Source organism: Aotus nancymaae, unplaced genomic scaffold, assembly GCF_030222135.1.
Source record: "Aotus nancymaae isolate 86718 unplaced genomic scaffold, 86718_ANA_hifiasm-v0.15.2.pri h1tg000012l, whole genome shotgun sequence".
Classification (NCBI taxonomy): Eukaryota; Metazoa; Chordata; class Mammalia; order Primates; family Aotidae; genus Aotus; species Aotus nancymaae.
This window is the reverse complement of record NW_026988423.1, coordinates 23,129,417-23,147,863: the sequence shown is the minus strand read 5'-3', so window position 1 is coordinate 23,147,863 and position 18,447 is coordinate 23,129,417. Positions and strand designations below refer to the sequence as shown.

Genomic DNA, 18,447 nt, shown 5'->3' with positions numbered 1-18,447 from the left:
CAGTCTTATATTGGTGGGAATGTAAAATAGTACAATCACTATGGAAAACCATATGGAGATTCTCTTTTCTTTGGAGACAGGGTCTCACTCTGTGGCCCAGGCTGGAGTGCAGTGGTGCAACCTCAGTCACCAAAACCTCTGCCTCCTGGGCTCAAGTGATCCTCTTGCCTCAGCCTCCCAAGTAACTGGCACTACAGGTACACCCGCCACACCTAATTTTTGTGTTTTTGTAGAGATGGGGTCTCACCATGTTGCCCAGGCTGGTCTTGAACTCCTGGGTTCAAGCGATCCACCTGCCTCGGCTTCCCAAAGTGCTATGATTACAGGTATGAGTCACCATGCTCACCACAACCTCTGACTCCCTGGTTCAAGCGATTCTGTTGCCTCAGCCTCCCAAGTAGCTAGGATTACAGGTACACACCACCAAGCCCAGCTCATTTTTGTATTTTTAGTAGAGCCGGGTTTCACCTTGTTGACCAGGATGGTCTTGATCTCCTGACCTTGTGATCTGCCTGCCTTGGCCTCCCAGTGCTGGGATTACAGGCATGAGCCACCGCACCTGGTCCCCCTAAAATCTTTTTAATTCGCTGAGCACAATGGCACACACCTGTAGTTCCAGCTATTCACAAGGCTGAGGTGGGAGGATCCCTTGAACACAGGAGTTCAAGGCTGCAGTGAGGTATGATTGCACTACTGCACTCCAGCCTGAGTGGTAGAGCAAGACACACACACACACGTGCTCTCTCTCTATATATATACGTATACACATACATACATATGGATTTAACAAAATTTCACATGCATCTCATAACTCTGTGCTAAAAAAAAAAATCACAGCCCAGTCTAAGCTTTCTGTTCCCGTAGGCAGGAAGAAGGAACTCAGCATATCTTAGCCCAGTCCTGAGGTGGGAAGCAGCAGCTGGACCAAGTGGAATCAGATGCTGGTTATAGCTAAGAACCCCACTCGGCACTCGTGAAATAGAAAATGCTAATCCTGCCATTGGGAACAGTGTAATTAAAGAAATATTATTTACTTTTCTTAAGAAAGTTTGGTCATATCAGAGTTGGGTGGTGGGTATATAGGTGCTTGCTGTATTTTTTCCACTGTCAGACTGGAAAATTTCATTTAAAAAACATATTACAAGAAGGCTGGGCACAGTGGCTCACACCTGTAATCCCAGCATGTTGGAAGGCCGATGTGGGCAAATCACTTGAGGTCAGGAGTTCGAGACTAGCCTGGCCAACATGGTGACACCCCATCTCTACTAAAAATATAAAAATTAGCTGGGTGTGGTTGATGTTTATAGTCCCAGCTATACTCGGGAGGCTGAGGCAGGAGAATTGCTGGAATCTAGGAGGTAGCGGTTGCAGTGAGCCAAGATCGCGCCACTGCACTCTAGCCTGAGCAACAGAGTGAGACTCCATCTCAAAAAAAAAAAAAAAAAAAACCACACACAAAACAGAAATGAAGCAGAGATATGTAAATTCATTCAGTCAAATTTATTAAACTTACTGTGTGCTCAGCACTGTCCTAGGCAGTAATATGAAAAACATTACAAAAGAATATCTCAACAAGGGAAAAATATATTCTGTACTATATTAATTTCCAATCATTTACATGTTGTGTTTTAAAGTGATCTTAGGTCATTTTGGGGTATGTGGTCTCCTTTCTCCATGTCCCCCTAAAGCTTCCAGCACTGTTGAATTATGTGCCTGTGGTGACCATCCTCCAGGAAGGGCAGCTTCCTGCTGATGGGGCAACCAGGGGTTGGTCAGGGCTGGGGTCCCATGGTGGAGGAGACAAGCTGAGAGGGAAACCATCAATCCCGAGAGCTCAGGACACTCACAGTGAATCACAGAAGGCCAAACTTGGGGAAGCCACAAAGAAAGAGGGCTCTGGGCCTCTCACTCACCCCCTTTCCTAGGGGATGTGCTTAAAGTGCTAACACCGTATGAAAATGATGCATAGCTACAAGCCATCCTGGGTGCTACTGGACTCATCACCTCCCTCTTCCTCCCTGACTTGTGCTAATACTGGGCGAGGCACAGGCCAATAGAAAAGTCTAGTGCCCAGTGAAGAAGAAGGTCCAACATATAACCTAGAATTCCCAAGAGGAGGTGGGGACAGAAGGGACAGAGAAGGGCAGACAGGTATGCAGCAAAAAGGACTCGTTTGTGCTTGGCCAGTGCCCCTGGACCAGGGGTTGGTTTCTGTGCAAAGGACAGTTTGGTTCTACACAGCTAGCAGGGTCCTAAATTTTACCTGAGGGTACATAGCATAGGAAGGAGGAAAATCCATGCAGGGCCCTTGTGGGGCATACAGCAGGCCATGCCACATGTGGTTGCTGGATGACATCTGAACACCCCTGGCCAAAGAGCTCCCTGTGGAAGGGCCCGGTCATCACATGCAGGCCCCACCCTGAGTCAGCATGAGGGGCTTAGGTTCAACTGGCAGCCTTGCCAAAGATACCTGTCCCCCTGTGGGTTAGAGCCCAGTGAAATGCATCATGTGCATGACAGAGGGCACCCCAGCTAGGAGAGCAAGCAAAAGTGGCAGTGGCATGACCTGTTCACGTTGGTGACATAGCTAGGCAGAGGATGCCTTGGAGGAATGGGAGGGTGTCCAGAGGCCAAGAGAACACCCTTGTCTCAGAGCCAGATCTCATCACTGCTCACACTGGACACTCGATAGATATAGCCCAGCATTGGGAGGCGGATGAAACCTGTGGGATCAAAGAAGCTCAGGGGATTCAGTAACGCTTGTTCCTTGGAAGCTGGGAAAGCCCTCTCTGCCCCCTGGGCACTTAGAGGCCTCTGGCATAAGCACAGGGCTGGGGAGCAGAGGAGGAGGGCAGTAGGCCCTTCCCCAGTACCTCGGCTGGTAAGGAGGCCACCAGGCTCCGGGTCCAGAAGCTCTGGCCGGCTGTTGTTCTGAGCCATCTGCCGGTCTGCTGGCTTCACTGCTGGGTGACAAAGAAGGCAGTGTTGAGGACGAGGAGTGTGCCTGACGGGGCCTTGCCCCTCCTTAGCACCAAGCTCTCTTTTTCTCAGAAGCACTTCTGAAGATTAAGCAGGGGCCAATAGCAGGGTCCTAGATATACCTCTGGAATCTGGAGTGAGGTCATTGAGCTGAAGGTTGGACGGGAGGGACATGTTCTCCCGTGGCAGGCGCACGTTGTTCAGTTTCAGGTTGTTGGAGTCACTACAGGGAGAACAAAGTCGGAATGGATATGCACCCTGGCACAGGCACTCACGGCTGCCTCTACCAGAAACCCCAGGCTCCCTCCTGTCCCCATCCTGCCAATATGCTCTTACCACAGCCCCTCATACCTCTGGCCCTATCTTCCCAAACCCAGATGGGAGCCAGAGGCCTGGGCCCCTCCTCAGAAGGGATGCTGAGAACAGAATGGCTGGGTCTGCCAGAGAGGCAGCATTTCGTGGTGATTATGAGGCTTGTCCACCCAGCCCCAGGAAGAATTACCTTGATATCAGAGATGGGCGCCGGGAGGGGCCTGCGGAGAAAGAAGCCATATCTCTAATTCTCAATGTGCCCTCCCACACTGAGCTCTCCTCCTCCTACCCTCTCAGACCCAGGACCCTCATGGCAAGGGGTCTCTCAAATGCCCTACCCATGGCCACACCCTGGAAGTGCTCTGCCACGGTCAGAGATGACTGGTTCTGCCCAGGCTGCTGCTCAGCCTGACCTATCGCCACTCCTCCAGCCACCCTCTGCCCCCAGTGTCCCTGGCCTACCTTTGGTCTTCTTCTCTTTCCTGCAGACCAGGCAGGCCACCAAAGTGCTGAACCCCACGAGGGTGCCCAGGGCAAGCCCAGCAGCCACAACAATGCCCACCAGTGGCACTTCCACCCGGGTAGCCAGGAGTCCTGAAGGATGTCCTCTGGTTAGGTCCCAACTGGGCAGTGCCCCCAACCCCAACATGCCATAGGTACTACTCTGCCCTCCTTGCCCAGGGTGACTAGCGACAGCTCATCCACAAGTCCCACCCACAGGGCAACAGTACTCCCATTTCTGTATGGGGATGGGACCCCTGCGCCCACCTGAGGCTTTGCTAGGCCAGTTGCCGGGCATGCTCACCTGGGGCTGGAAGCGAGGCACTGGTGACACCCACATCATTGGTGGCCACCACCGAGAGGTTGTGTGCCAGGCTGCGGAGCTGCAGCTGCACCGTGTGGTTGGTGAGCCAGGGGTAGTTCTGTGCATCCAGCACCAGGAAGTCAGAGGTGTTGACAGTCACTGGCCCATCCTGGTCGATCCAGGTGACATTGGCAGGCGGGTTGGCACGCACCAGGGCAAACAGGACAACCAGGAGGCCTGGGCCCTGAACTTCCTGGTACTTGGCGCCGACTTGGGCAATCTCTGGCTTGACTGGTGCAAAGCAGAGGCCAATATGCTCTTACCACAGCCCCTCATATGCCTGGCCCTATCTTCCCAAACCCAGATGGGGGCCAGGGGCCTGGGCCCCTCCTCAGCGGGGATGCTGAGAACAGAATGGCTGGGTCTGCCAGAGAGGCAGCATTTTGTGGTGATTATGAGTGTAATTAGAGCCAAAAGCCCAGATGTGAATCCTGGCTCTGCTTCTTACCAGTGGGACCATCACCCTAGGTGGATTGCTTAACCTCTTTGTGCCTCAGTTTTCTCCTTTGTAAAATGGTGACAATAGTAATGACCTCATGGGATTACTCAGAGGATAAAATGAGTTCATATTTGCAAAGTGCTTAAGTGTTTGCTAAATGTCCTGCGGATCACCTGCCTGGTGGCTGCTGGGGGTCCCTTGGCAGAGAACCGCTCTCCCTGTCCACGTCAGGGGCACTCACATTGCACATTGAGGATGACGGAGGCGTTGGCTGACCGGCCACCACTGGGGTCTTGCAGGGAGCAGTTGAGCTCATGCTGGGCCCGCTGAGCAGTGACAGTGAAGGTGCTGGTGCCTCCAGAGAAGGCCTCTCCACCCACACTCAGCAGTCTTGAGGTGCTGGCCTCTTGCAGCTGTCCATCCAGATACCAGGCCAATCTGGGGGTGCCAGGCCCCCCTGCCACCCGGCAGGTGAAGGCGTGGCGTTCATTCTCCCGAAGTGCCCGCTCAGCCCAGGTCTGACCGTCTATTTGTGGCGCCAACTCCCCCCAACCTGGAACACAGCAGGGGCCTCTGGGAAGGGCTGGGGCAGGGCTGGTACTGTGCTGTGACCAGGAAGAGGTCCAGTGAGAGGAGCAGCAGGCCAACGGAAAGGGCGCCTCTCACCAGGGATTGACTGGTTGGAGCTAGGGTAGGTGGGTGAGGGGAATAGGGGCTCCAGAGCCTGGGGCCTGAAGTGGGTACCCAAACAGAAGTGCAGACAAAGAGAGGAGAGAGGGGGCTCTGGACCCCAGAAGCACTTGGTCAACGACTGAACAGGGGTGTACCTGAGCTCAGAAGGGCTGGCAGGAGCAGCAGTGTGTGCAGGAGGGTGGCTGGGCCTGGCGGCAGCGCCATGCTGACCCAGGCCTGGGCCCCAGGCTGCTGAGAGAAGGGGTCGGGTCTCCGTGTCAGCCAGGTGAGAGTGGGCAGGACTAGCAATTTCTCCAGAGTTTACTCTCCAGAAACAAAAAGAACCATGCACGGAGACACAAATGTAGACCGACTACCGACTCCCAGTGGCGAAGGCGCGGACAAGAACGGCAAAGCCCAAAGGCACAGACCCACTCAGCAGATACCTGGATACCCTGCAGGCGCAGAACCGAGCACCGACTCCAGGATACAAACAGGCACCAGCCCGCAGATCCGTAGAAGCAACGAGCATCTGTGCAACCGCACCTTGCACGCACGGACACTCACACTTATACACACACACCCGGTCTTCACGCGCCCCTCCCCCAGAGGGATTACTTTTCCCTTTCCCATCCTCTCTCCTGCTCGGTTCTCTCTCCCATCCCTCGCCCTACGTCCAATCCCATCCTCCCTCCTGCCCTGTTCTCTGTCCCATCCCTCGCCCTACGCCCCCTTTCTTGATGTTGGTGGCTCTGGTGAATGTGAGCAGAAGAGGAAGGGGTGATGGGAGGGTGGGGTCGCCGAGCATCCCGTCCCCGCCCCCCCACCACCCCCCACCACCCCCCACCACCCCCCACCACCCCCAGCCACCAGGGCGGCTCACCTGGCTCCCTCCCCGAGCGCCGCCGGAGCAACTGCTCAGGTCTGATGAGCACCGCAGTCCGCTGCAGGGGCGAGGGCTGCGCCAGGCAGGGCCAATCGATGCCCGACCGCAAGCCCCCACAGACCCTCCTCTGGCAGGTGGGCGGCCGCGGCTCACCACCCCCCTGGCGGGTCCCTAGTCCGCACCAAGGGCCCCCCGCGCAGAGTCCCCCCGAGTGCCCTTCTTGCCGGGCGCAGGCAGGACGCAGGAGCAGGCAGAGTTGGTGAGAACCGACGACTTTATTGGTTCAGGGCCCCCCTCCCCGTCCCCTCGCCCCCAGACGCCGGAGCTCCGCAGCTCTCAGCGGCCGTTGAGGGGGCGGCGCAACTGCCCCATCATGTCGGCCAGCATGCGGTTGCACAGCGCGGCGTAGGGGTTGAGCAGCACCAGCTGGCGCCGCGCGAAGGGGCTGCCCAGCCGCGCTGCCCGCTTGAAGTCCCTGCGGGCGTCGTCGTCCCGTCCCTGCAGCCGCGCCAGGAGTCCGCGCTGCACAAAGCTCTGGCGGGCGGCGCGTCCCCGGCCGCCGCTCAGCTGCACCGCGCGCTCCAGGTCCTCCAGGGCGCCTACGGGACCGACAGGGCGGGCGGGGCGGTGGTCAGCGGCGTCCGGGGCGGCTTAGCCGTAGCCCCCGCCCACCTGCGGCCGCACCTGCCGCCGTGGTTCTTGCGGCTCCCGGGCGGGGCCGTTTACAATCCGCCTCGCACCTGCTAGAGGTACCGACTGTTATACCCATTACACAGATTAAGACTGTAGAAGAGTTGAGAGGACTTGCCTGGGGCTGTATAGCCAGGCCACTTAGTGGCAGAGCTGGGACTGAAGTACAGGTCTCGCCTTGTTCGTATTATTTTCCACCGCTAATACACGAAAACATGAACGTTGCAGGATTCTGAATGGTCACTAAGTTTATAAGTCTGACCCACTGCCCGGGCAAGTAGCAGCCAATTTATTCCACACCTGTTATTAAGCATCCACTGTGTCAGGTGACTGATTCTGAATGTCAGGGTTCAAAAAAATTAACTCTGCAGTCATTTCTTACAAGTACAGTCAAGTCAAATTCTCATTGTTTTCCTTTTGAGGGCCTTTTTTTCTATTGCTTGCTTTAGAACACCTCTCTCCCCTATTTCCTGGACTGATTGCCCTTCATCATTCTTTGGTTGAATCTAATTTCCTTGGTCCTGGAGCCAGAGCTGGCCTGCACCATTTTTATTTTTATTATCATAAATTACTTGGGTTGGGCCTCAGAACTCTGAACTCAGAACCTCAGGCAGTCAGCCACCTTTTGTAAGTCCACCAGGCTGCCTTCATTCCGGGCCCTGCTTCAATTCACTCTTGTTCTCTAGTCTCCTAAAGAGCCTGAGCCTCTGGAGAAGCTCTCAGGTTGCAGTACTTCTTGGTTTCCCTCAGAGGAGCTGGTCTGGAGGAATCTCCAGTTGGAATCACCTCTGCATCTCTCTGGGGTTTTGGTCTGCAGGCTGTCTTCAGCGATCTGGGGCAGATAAGCCTGGAAAGGGGCTCTTGGGAGGTTTCCATTGTTCCTGGAGTGGACTCAAAACTCCCCAGCCTGGGATTGCTGGTCTTGGGAGCACCTGCATCACCACTGCTCCTAACAGTCAAGTAGTACTAGGTTTCCTTGGTTTATACCTTCCTGTCAGCCTGATCTTTGGTCCCCAGCATGGTCCCTTTGTCTCCACTTAATTAGAATAAACTGAATGCAGCAGGGGTTTGATCCATTCACTCCCATGTTAAAACCCTTGAGTGGTCCCCATGTTTTCAAGACAGCACAGTCTTAGCCTAACACTCCCAAGGTGTGGATCAGGCCCTTGCCCACAGCTCCAGGCTCAGCTCTCCGTCCTTTTTCCACTCCCTGCTCCAGCCAGCCTGAAGACCTGAAGTTCTCTGTACCTGTGTCTGCTTTTTGGACCTCTACAGACTACCTTCTCCACTCACCAGCTAACTCCTACTCATACTTGAAAACTCACTCTTCAGGAATGGGTCCCACACTGACCCCTCTCACACATGTTACACTGGTCTCTGAATTATGTGTCTGTTCTGCCCCCTGGACTGGGAGCTTTTTGAGGAGCAGTATCATGTGGGGATTAAGAGCACACACTCTAGAGCCCTACCACCTGGTTCACATCCCAGCTCTGCTGCTAACTGTATGATAGTGGGCAAATTACTTAGCCTCTCCATGCTTCAGTTTCTTCATCTATAAACTGGGGTAACAATAGTATATACTTTTTAGGGTTGTTGTGAGGATTGATTTACTATAGTTTATATGTAAAGTGCTTAATGCCTGGTACAGTGACTGCTATATAAATGTTGGCAATCAACATACCTTTTATCTCAGTGTCTTCAGCACCAGCCTACTACCACATAGTAGGCTCTCATTAAATGTTCCTTAATCAATGGAATGCAGTCTCTTTTGAATTTCACAATAGCCCCATTAGATTAGCAGGGCCCCATACATCTCCTACCTTATAGGTAAGAAGACAGGCTCCAGAGGAGTTTAGCAAGGCCACCCCAGCTCCACAGCTCCTTCATGTCTGGTCTGTGCTCTCCCGTGGCCCCTTTTGCAGAGGATATAGGGCATCTCCCCTTACCTGCCACGTCTCCCTGGAGTCGCCTGGCCTGGGCACGGTTGTTGTAGGCTGAAGCCCTCTCAGGCAGCAGGCAGATGGCTTGGCCAAACCTCTCCAGAGCTGTGCTGAGGTCCCCAGCCTCTGCTGCCATCACCCCCTGCAGCTCCAGGGCCTTGGACTGCTCCAGCTGTGCTTGAGGGAAAACTGCATCTGGGCCAGGGAAGGAGCCATGAAGGGCCAGGTGTGCAGTTGGTAGCAAGAAGAAAAAGCCACCTCAGGCTTTGGAATTAGATCTGAGCCAGAGCTGACTGGGTATGGGTTACAGCAGTGGTCAGTTGCAGTGTTTGGGGTATGGGGGAGATTGGGTCGCTAAGGCTGGGAGCTACCGTTGCCTGAGTTCCAAGGGACCTGGAAAGGGGCCTTAGTTGGCTCCCCATTGCCAAGAGAATGAAGCCCAAACTCCTTAACTTGTTAAATAACTTGTTCAAGGTCACACAGGCCATACATACAGAGCTTGGATGTGAACCCAGGTCGTTCTGGCTTTTGTCTGCATTTTGCTCTACTACACTGCCTCTTATGCAAAGGCCACCACGATATTCCCAGATCATGAACATCACTTCTAATGTAGCCCTCAGTGTTTCAGCCTGAGTTAGTAAGGTGTAGGCTTTATTCCTCTAGAAACAAAGGATATCGAAAACTCCTTAATTAGGGGCTAATGGAAAAGGCAGTGAACGCACTCTGCGGAAGAGTTAGCTTGGAGCTTGGCTTGTGACAGTGTTTAACAGATACTGGTTGTGGTTGCCATATTGGAACCACTCAACTGAGCCACCATGCCCTGCCTTATTTTGGTCTTCTGTTCTGGGTAGGGGTGATGGTGGTATTCTGTTACGACAAAAAATGTGAGAGTTTAACATCACCTGGCAGTTAAGCTTGGATCATACAATCAATTAAGTGTTAAGTTCAGAGGCATGGGAGCTGACGGATTGAGAGACAAACCCTAGCTTACTCCACTTGGCAGGACGTCTCTTACCAAATCATCAGTGCACTAAGGAGCAGCCAACCTTTCTGATTCCAATCTCAATCATAATCCAAGGGTCATGGAACAAGGGGCCCTATAAGATCACCTCCCTCTGCTACCTTGGAAGGCCAGCAGGCCAGCCTGTGTGCAGAGCTACAGTCCAGGTCAAATGCTCACCTTCTTCTAGTTCTTCCTCTTCTGCTTCCTCCCCCAGGTCCAATCCAACAATGTCTCCAAATGGGGTGTCAGGGTTGAAGATGGCCTGCAGCACTGCCTGATCATTTGGAGTCCCCATGGTGCTCAACTCCAAAAATCCCAAAAGATGACTCCGGATGAGAGAATAGGGAGGACAGTGGTAGGGGTGGAGCCTCCAGCAGGAAGTTGATCTAAAAGGATGAAGACCACCCCTTCATGAGGAGTGTCTCCCTTTCTGGGCTGTAGCATTTGCTCAACCTGTGGCCTGAAGGGTTGACCCTGGCTTGGCAGAATATTTAGTTATTTCTCAACTGCCGCTGCCCCCAGAAGAAACAGTAAACAAATCCACCTTCAGCCTTAAGGTGGAACGCAGCTAAGAGAAGGTGCTCTCCAACTTCTCCGTGAAATGCTTTCAGTGTATTATATTCACAGTTTAGGAGAAAATAGATAAAAGTCACTATCTGATCTCCTTGGATAAAACAGGGGAGATATGTAGAAGGTAAAGGTACTGTTCCTTTGTCCTCTTGACCTTTCCTCATATCCAGAATTAATTAGGTCCTGAACATACATCATTGATTAATAAAGGAAGAAAATACAGTCAAGACAGCCAGTGTGGAGCAGACCTGAAGGTGGGCTGCAAGGAATGATTTAGTGATGCCACCTTAAAGCAAAGGACTGTGGAAGGTGCTTTGTGACCAGGTCACAGGACATGCCCCTCCCCTTTTCTCCACCCCCTCCAACCAAAGCCAAAAGGAAGCTCAACCGTGTGCAGCAATAAACTTGACATGTTTATTAATTAAACTATCACTTAAATAAAAAAAAGTGCATAGAAAATAAACATGTTTAAAAACTCCTTTTTTTTACAACTATGTACACTTTTTACTTTTACATTCAGTCTTTCGTAGAGAGCTTTCAGCATTATTATTTTTTGAACTATTAAAGTATTTTCCTTCATCCCTGTCACAGGGAGTTAACACTGATGGACTTTAGACACATTTTCCTTTTTTTTTTTTCTCTTTTTCTCTAACCAGAAGCTTGGAAGAACACAAGGAAAAAAAAAAAACAGATCTGTTATACATGATAAAGTTGTCAAAAAATGTCTTATTTCTAGAAAAGAAGCTTGTCATCTGTTGAGCTCTTGAAACAATTATTCAACTACCTGTATTTACTAAAGAGACTGTTAAAAGTTCAATAAAAGAAACACCACAATTCTATTTTCTTGGTTGAAAGACAGAACTAGAGTACCTCGGAACAAGATACCAGGAAAGCACAGAACACAATTTTCCCCTAAATGCAGGTGGTAACCCCAACATTCATAACCAAAAATAGAGAAACAAGGAGGACAGGTACTGACTGGCAACATTCATGGGCAGAAAATCCAGGTGACACCATTTCTGTGTTTCTCTCTGATCCGAGGAATGGACTATTCTACCATTCCTTTATGATTAGAGGTTCCCTCCATTTCGGAATCAGAGGAAAGTGAGCCTGACATCTTCCTGCCGCTACTAGCAACTGTAACACAATCCTTATCTATAGTGTTAAGAGAATTAAAAGCCATGGACTGAACTAGGCTTTGTTACATGGTGCATTACTATATTAGTTCCTATATATATCATATTTATATTTGAAAACCAAAACAAACAAAAAGTTGCAAGTTTTCAGAGTGTGTGACTTGACTGGTATTCATGATTCGGCACAAAACCATCTGCTCAATAACCTTGTATTGCTTTAAAATGAAGGAAACGAAACATAAAATTACACCCAGCCCTTTGCAATGACCCGCTTTTCCTTAAAAACAAAAACTTGATTTCTAATTAAAAAAAAAAAAAACCCAAACCAAACTTTAAAGTTAACATCTGACAAGGTTTTGACCTTTAGTATTTTCAGATATTTGATTGAACGTCAGTCCTTTAGGAAGATACATTCATTAAGAAGATTTTTTTTTTGTTTTTTGTTTTTTTGTGTGTGTGTTGTATTTTTTTTTTTTTTTTTTTTTTTTTTTTTTAAATCCAGGGAGCTACATGGTGCTCACTGCATTGGCCGGGGGTTTGACGGAGGCGAGCAGGGTGGCGGGCTGGGTCCCGGCAAAGGAGTCTGGTTGAAAACGTATAGCTGCCAGGGCTTCCCCCTTAATTCCTGTTATTGGTCTAAAAACAGAGGGGCTGTGCGTAAGGTGGTGGGTGGCCAAGGAGGGAGCCAAGAGACCAAGTTCCGGCCAAAGGGTCAGCGCCATGCAGCTATTCTGGTTACACAGTTGTCACTGGCCACCAGGAAATGCAGCCACAACAGGTTCTAGCAGCAAAGCTATAAGTGAGCTGGCTCTCACTGAGAACTGACCAGGTTTGTAGCTGTTACTTCTTAGGGATCTGGGATGCCCCTTGGGGGATTCTTAGGAATGACCCACTGCAATTCCTCAATCTGCACTTTTGTGCGGAGATTCCCTTGGTCACTTTTGAAATAAACTCAGATGTGTTTTGGAGATAGCTATGCCATTTTTGCCTTCTTTCCCTCTTGCAGGGAAACTTTCGTTTATCCCCCAAGTTGCTGGCAGGTGTGCTGAAAATTTGGCAATGGACTCAAGGCTGAGCTAGAAGGAATTTCTCATTTCTGTGGTTGACAATTAGGGGGTGGAAAGGCAAGGCAAACCATCTGCAGCTGGCAGGAGAAGGAAGCTGTGGGTTCCTCCCCTGTCCTCAGGGTTTGGGGTTGGTAGAGAGTGAGGAGGGGGCTCACAGTACAGCATGGCCTAGCAGGGCAGTAACTAGGTCTATTTAGCTGAGTTCCCCCCACCCCCTGACTGGCCTTTGGGTCTTTCTCAAGGTGAATTCAGGACCCATCAGTGCATTAATCATTTCAGTAACAAATGCAGCTTAAGTTTTTTTTCTTTAAAAAAAATAGGAATACAAGGATTTACAAAAAAACCTCACACAGTGCAATAATAAAGGAAAGCAGACACTAGTGGAACCCCGAAGGCCACTGCATCTTGTTCATGGGTGAAAGGAGGAAGGGAGGTGAGGTCTGGGTAGAGTGCCTTTCCCCAGTCCCCTGCTGGCACTTCTCCATGATGACAAGTCTCTGCCATCCTGGCCACAGTGCTGGGCTCCCTGCATGACAGTAAAAACAGTGACAATGTTCCAGCAAAGCCACCAGCCAAAGTTCTTAAGGTCACAGGAGAGAAGGGAGCCCAGGATGGAAGGCACAGCAGAGCCATGAGTCCTGGGGCAGAGAGTGCTGGGCTGAGTCGTATTGCTTTGCTAGACTTCCATAGGAATGGGCTTCTTGCGGCGAGAAAAGGGTGCCCCACCCTCTACTTGGACTACACTACTCTGAAACCTTGTGGCAGAGGCAGAGTAGAATCTGCTTTATCATGAGTGGTCAGACTGTGCTTCAGTTTCAATGGGCTGCCCCAAAAGAGGGCAAAGGTGATCAATGGGTTCTTTGCAGATGTATGAGGATTTGGTGGGCAGAGGGAAAGGAAAGAGTGGCCTATGAGGCAGATGGTGATGGAAAATGTCAAGTTGCCATTCAACTTGTTTGCTAACTCTGAAGTAAGAAAGATGAGGGAAATGTAAAAGATTGCCATCTCTCACCACTCTGGAAGTTGTGTCGGAAAGGAGAGAGACGGCGTGGGAAAGAAGAGAAACTGTTGTATCAAGATATTACTGTAGCCTTTTGAGGAGCTTCAATAGGGGAAGGAGGGGAGTGGCCCAATGGAGTTGGGTGACCTTCCTTCTCCATTTATTGTCAAAGAGCAAACCCAAGAAACATTTATCAACAGGGCACAAACAAGCTACACATTAAACAACAAAAAGTACACCTTCCAGGGGGAAGTTGGGCAGGAAAAACCAGACTTTGTGTGTACAGCTGAATATTTTCTCTAACTTCATCCTATGAAAATAAAAAATTATTAAAAACCGATCTTCTTTTAAATTAGGATAATACCGCGGTTTAAAAAATAGCCTTGTCATAAGTGCTTCTCCCTATGAAGTGCTTCTCATAGAAAAATATACAAAATATATTTACATTTATAAAACCTTAAATAGTAAACTGTAAACAGAACAGAGTAAAATCCAATGACTTAATTTAACAGGTTGAGGACACTGTCTTGGGGAAAGGAAGAGAAGAAACATTTGATGCTGTTTTGACCACATCCTAAGGAGTAATCAGGACAGTAGTGTCATTGAATTTACTTTAGCTGTGGGTTGTGCGCAGGTGGCAGAGTTCCCTCAACACAAGGTGGTCTAGTCCCCAAGTCATGGGCCTTGAAATCTGATTAGTGTTCTGCCTTCAACTGGACACTGACCGTTTAAAAATTAAGTCTTCCTATGTCTTAACAAGGGGAAAATAAAGTATCCACGTCTTAGGAATGGGACCCAGGGGTCATCCTGGCTGTGACGCTCTGGTTGTTGCATGGTTTAAATCCTATTTAAATAATCTTTTTCCTCTCCTAAAAAATCATGCTACATATGTTTCTTTAAAACTCTCTGTGGAGCTTCATGAAAACGTTTCCAAATTCTGTCTGGTTATGACCATGGCTCCTGTCCACTTCCCCACCTGGAGTGCTTACAGGCTCAGGGAACTTTTTGCAGGCACATCCTAGGCCCAACAGGGAGTGTCCTTGAGCAGGGAGTCAGTCTACCCTACAACCCAGAAAGAAGCATGGGAAAGCAGTGGGATGAAGACAGGGGAAAGGAAGAAAAGGGAGTGAAGAGAGGGAATGGGAGAGGGAAGCTGCTCCTACTGTCAAGAAAGGTAATTGGCTGAGATAAGGCTCCTGGGGACAACACTCCCACTCAAAGCCCGCAGGTTCAACGTTTGGTAATTAATTGGCACAATCCCATGACAGCCTTTTGACACCAGAGGTGCCAGGAATCCTGTCTCCCAACCAGAAGTGAACCCTTGAGTGGGAGGATAGTGGGGAAAACCACCAGACCTCTGTTTGTTCGACAGACGCCGTAGGCGGGGCCTGACTGGCAAACTGTCAGGAATCCAACCAACCCTCCATCTGGAGCCTTGCCTGACCCCTCACTTATAGTGCTTGGGAAAGCGCCAAGTTGAGGATGGCAACTTATTTCTGTGGAGATATTCAGGCCCAATCTCCCAACATAACCAACCCTCCATAATAGGCTCCTTCCAGGCAAGTCTGCTAAGGACCCCACTCCCACTTTTTAACGGTAAACAATCAGAGGGGCCCCAGGAGAAAGCCGATCATGGATCTTTTCTTCGAGACCTCAACTCTCTCTCCGGGACTATGATCACATGTCTGATGTGAGTATAGGACATAAGAGAGCTCAGCCATCACGGAGGCCCCTCAGCTGTGCCCACTCAATCCGGGAGCTCCCAGCTGCTGGAAAAGGCCTTCAGCATTGCTTTGGATGGCCCTGTGTCTCTGCGCTCCAACGCTGGGGGAGAAGAGCAGCTTTAGTTTAGGAACTTCCGGCATTTCTTGGCGCCACAGTTGCAGGGCAGCTTGTTGCTGGCATCCTCAATGGGGAACTTATAGTCATAAGTGAGTTCCTCTCCTCGGTAGATCTTACGCATGGCAAAGATGACAATGTGCTTCTGCCCATCAATATTGATGACCCGAGAGTAGCAGTTAGGCTCACATGAGTGATTGATGAAGCGTGCAGCATTTCCATGCATGGTGGCATCCACTACCTCTGAGTCATCAATTCGGAACATATAGCAACCAATGCCCTGTATGTGCAGGAGAAAGGAGAACTTGTCATTTCTTACAAACTCAGGTTTAAGAACATTTCCCAGTTTTCTCCTGATGTTACCTATAGCCGCTGATAAAGTTTCCTCTAGTAAAATTCCCAGATTTCTCCCAGTACCTATCTTTCAAGATGCTTCCATAAGGAGTTCCTAGATTACAGGCCACTAGTCTAGAGGTTTCTAATGTCTTTGCAGGAAAGAGAAACCTAAAACTTGTATGGCTATGTGCTTCTGATACTAGGAGCCACTCAGAGAAGCCTTCAAAGAGTAAAACTTTCTGTACTAATCCTCAGAGTGGATTCTCTACTTTTACTGGGCCCCTCACAAATTTCAGAGTTTTTTTTTTTTTTTTTTTTGAAACAGAGTCTCGCTCTGTTGCCCAGGCTGGAGTGCGGTGGTGTGATTTCGGCTCACTGCAACCTCCTGCCTCAGCCTCCCGAGTAGCTGGGATTACAGGCGCCTGCCACTACGCCCAGCTAATTTTTGTATTTCTAGTACAGACGGGGTTTCACGATGTTAGTCAGGCTGGTCTCGAACTCCTGACCTCAGCTGATCTGCCTGCCTTGGCCTCCCAAAGTGCTGGGATTATAGGCATGAGCCACTGTGCCCAGCCTGTTTTTTTTTTTTTTAAGAAAGGTCTTTGAATTGATAACATACACTATTTCTTTTGGGATCCAGGGATCATACTGGTCCCTTTCTATAGCAAAACAAAAGAACTGGGTGAATGCAAGTGGGAGACTTACCTTGCTGTCATAATACTTTTCCCGCTTGTCAGTCTGGATGGAACGGATGACATTGCCAGCATACTCAATCACCATCTCACCTGCATCAATGTTTCTCTTACAGAAAAGACCCCGGCCATGGATGGGAGACCTAGGACAGATGGAAAAGAGGTCAGACACAAATTTTGCAAGTAAGGTTAAATGCATGAATACATGAATAAGTTATCCTGGTCTTAGTTCCCCAGGAGGGACCTGAGAAAGTAAAAATTTGGACCCACTTGATTTGTGTATATTGTTCTAACAAATGGCTAAAGATGAAAGGTATCTCCATTCTGTAGCCCACTGGAAGAGGCAATGTTTTAATGCTTACTGTGTTAAAGTCCTTGTTCAACACAAGGAGTTGCAGGATCCCAGGATATGAGGGTCAATAATTAGTATCCATAAAATCCTCACTTACTGAGTGAGGAAAGTCAGTCCAGCATTTGGTCTACTTTGATTCTGGAAAACTTCGTTCATTTTCTATAATTTTAGCCTTACCTGTAGACACCAACTGCCTCCTTAGAAGTCTTTTTTAAGTGCCGGAAACGCATGGGCATTGGCAGATCCATGCTAGTTGCCCTCCTAAGAGACAAGACATATTATTAACAAATTTTCTTCAGGAAATAATGTTTTGAGTCTTGAGTCAAAGGTTCCTAGAGAAAAGTAGTACACTCTTTGTTCAAACTGAGTAAGTGCCTTATAAAATGAGGCCCATTTTTAGTATATATAGTACTTTCTGACCATGATGACAACCAAGGCTGACAGAGTATACTATCATTAAAGAAAATAGGCCTCTTACAGTTCTTTGAATTTCTCTTCTGTACCTTATATTCCTCACTCCTTACCAGGCACCTACTACTACTTCAACACAAATGGATTTCAGTCTTCTTAAATCTTCTTTATTTTATTTATTTATTTATTTTTAAAGATGGGGTTTCACCATGTTGGTCAGGCTGGTCTTGAACTCCCGACCTCAGGTGATCCGCCCGCCTTGGCCTCCAAAGTGCTTGGATTACAGGCGTGAACCACCACACCCAGCCCAGTCTTCTTAAATCTTATTGGGGAAATTCTGATGTAAACAATTCCTACATAGTGCCCTAACCAGCTAGAGGAGAGGGAAAGCAGTTTCTAATGACTGCTCTCCACTCAAGACTTACCGAGCTGACTTCAGCTGTACCTCCTCCTCTTCTTCATCATTGGGGTTGTATTCAGGAGGCTGACGATGTTTAGAAGCCAGGAAGTTAAACATGTCAAATGCTGACTTCCTGGAGCCAAAATATTACAACGTATTTAGAGAAACACTTTAATAAAGCAGTAAAGGACAAAGGCATTAACACTGGAAATCTCAAAGAGTATGTGGGAAGACAATGGTGTCAGGAGATAATAAAATCGAGAACCAAATCTGCTAACAGAAAAGAAGGGAACTTGCCTGAGGTGGACTTCAGCCCTGGCTGAGCCATGAGGGTTCAACGGGGGTTCATTGGCCTCCTCTGGCTTGTGGAAACGGAATTTGTAATTTCGACAGTGCTTGGCACCAGACAGCTGCTCAATCAGGAACACAACTGCATCATGGAGAATCCCCAGCATCCTCAAACCGTTAACACCTAGAAGGATCAGAGGCACCCAGGCAGTGAGGAGCATAGTCAACTGGAAACAGCACAGTTCTACAGAAATGCCTATGCTAGAGAGTAACTGTGCCAGAGGCTGCTCAAGGGTGAATTATAGTACATATCAGCTCAAAATTAGCATCAGATAGCCATTAAAATGATGCTGATACAAATCTACCAAAATGAAAAATGTTTGTGATAGACGGCTAAGTGAAAAAGGCATGCCACCAAACTATGGACTATTTTGTATGTGCTGTATTACACAGACATGCTATATGCTAACGCTATATACATGCGTTATTTTATGTCATGCTCATAATGACCACATGAGGCAGGAATTACTAGCTTCATTTTCAGGTGAGCAAACAGGCTTAGAGACCTGA

General features: G+C 49.2%; 3 protein-coding genes and 1 long non-coding RNA gene across 12 annotated transcripts in view; 1 reads left to right on the top strand and 3 right to left on the bottom strand.

The window, feature by feature from the left end:
• Positions 1-1,485: 1,485 nt before the first annotated feature.
• TMEM25 (transmembrane protein 25) lies at positions 1,486-5,967 on the bottom strand. Of its 5 annotated transcripts, none has more exons than XM_012470390.3 (9): positions 5,714-5,966; positions 5,423-5,593; positions 4,837-5,148; positions 4,097-4,387; positions 3,754-3,885; positions 3,482-3,512; positions 3,102-3,202; positions 2,874-2,963; positions 1,821-2,723 (listed from the first exon to the last, which is right to left on the bottom strand). In XM_012470390.3, exons 2-9 carry the CDS (start codon positions 5,490-5,492, stop codon positions 2,650-2,652), a joined length of 1,101 nt encoding a protein of 366 aa, XP_012325813.1. In that variant the 5' UTR covers positions 5,493-5,593; positions 5,714-5,966; the 3' UTR covers positions 1,821-2,649. The 5 variants fall into 5 exon arrangements, with proteins under 5 accessions (XP_064231380.1, XP_012325813.1, XP_012325814.1 ...); XM_012470391.3 differs by having other exon boundaries at positions 5,423-5,519; XM_064375310.1 differs by lacking the exon at positions 1,821-2,723 and adding an exon at positions 1,486-1,805 and having other exon boundaries at positions 2,874-2,960; positions 5,423-5,967.
• Positions 5,968-6,291: 324 nt separating this feature from the next.
• LOC105729549 (uncharacterized) lies at positions 6,292-18,296 on the top strand. Its single transcript, XR_001110266.2, has 3 exons — positions 6,292-6,412; positions 16,543-16,589; positions 17,983-18,296. It is a non-coding gene; the product is annotated as an uncharacterized LOC105729549 (long non-coding RNA).
• TTC36 (tetratricopeptide repeat domain 36) lies at positions 6,412-10,259 on the bottom strand. The gene is made up of 3 exons (XM_012470395.2): positions 9,964-10,259; positions 8,790-8,978; positions 6,412-6,752 (listed from the first exon to the last, which is right to left on the bottom strand). The coding sequence occupies exons 1-3, from the start codon at positions 10,079-10,081 to the stop codon at positions 6,490-6,492; spliced, it is 570 nt and encodes a 189-aa protein (XP_012325818.1). The 5' UTR covers positions 10,082-10,259; the 3' UTR covers positions 6,412-6,489.
• KMT2A (lysine methyltransferase 2A) overlaps positions 10,749-18,447 on the bottom strand; it is a 94,778-nt gene continuing 87,079 nt past the window's right edge. For 3 of the 5 annotated variants that reach the window (XM_064375464.1, XM_064375465.1, XM_064375466.1), the window contains one exon: positions 17,660-18,061. In XM_064375464.1, coding sequence (XP_064231534.1) covers positions 17,748-18,061 — 314 coding nt within the window. In that variant the 3' untranslated portion in view covers positions 17,660-17,747. Of the gene's footprint in view, positions 15,679-16,439; positions 16,570-16,955; positions 17,040-17,614; positions 18,062-18,447 lie in introns of those variants that run through there. The other 2 variants (XM_064375467.1, XM_064375468.1) reach the window with 1 other exon arrangement.

Coding starts and splice junctions, on each gene's coding strand:
- TMEM25 (XM_064375310.1), bottom strand. CDS start 5,492: ATGGCGCTGCCGCCAGGCCCAGCCACCCTCCTGCACACACTGCTGCTC. Junction 4,388..4,836: donor CGTCATCCTCAATGTGCAAT/GTGAGTGCCCCT, acceptor GCTTTGCACCAG/TCAAGCCAGAGATTGCCCAA. Junction 3,886..4,096: donor TGCCTCGCTTCCAGCCCCAG/GTGAGCATGCCC, acceptor GACATCCTTCAG/GACTCCTGGCTACCCGGGTG.
- TTC36 (XM_012470395.2), bottom strand. CDS start 10,081: ATGGGGACTCCAAATGATCAGGCAGTGCTGCAGGCCATCTTCAACCCT. Junction 8,979..9,963: donor AGAGGAAGAACTAGAAGAAG/GTGAGCATTTGA, acceptor TCCCTGGCCCAG/ATGCAGTTTTCCCTCAAGCA. Junction 6,753..8,789: donor ACTCCAGGGAGACGTGGCAG/GTAAGGGGAGAT, acceptor TCGGTCCCGTAG/GCGCCCTGGAGGACCTGGAG.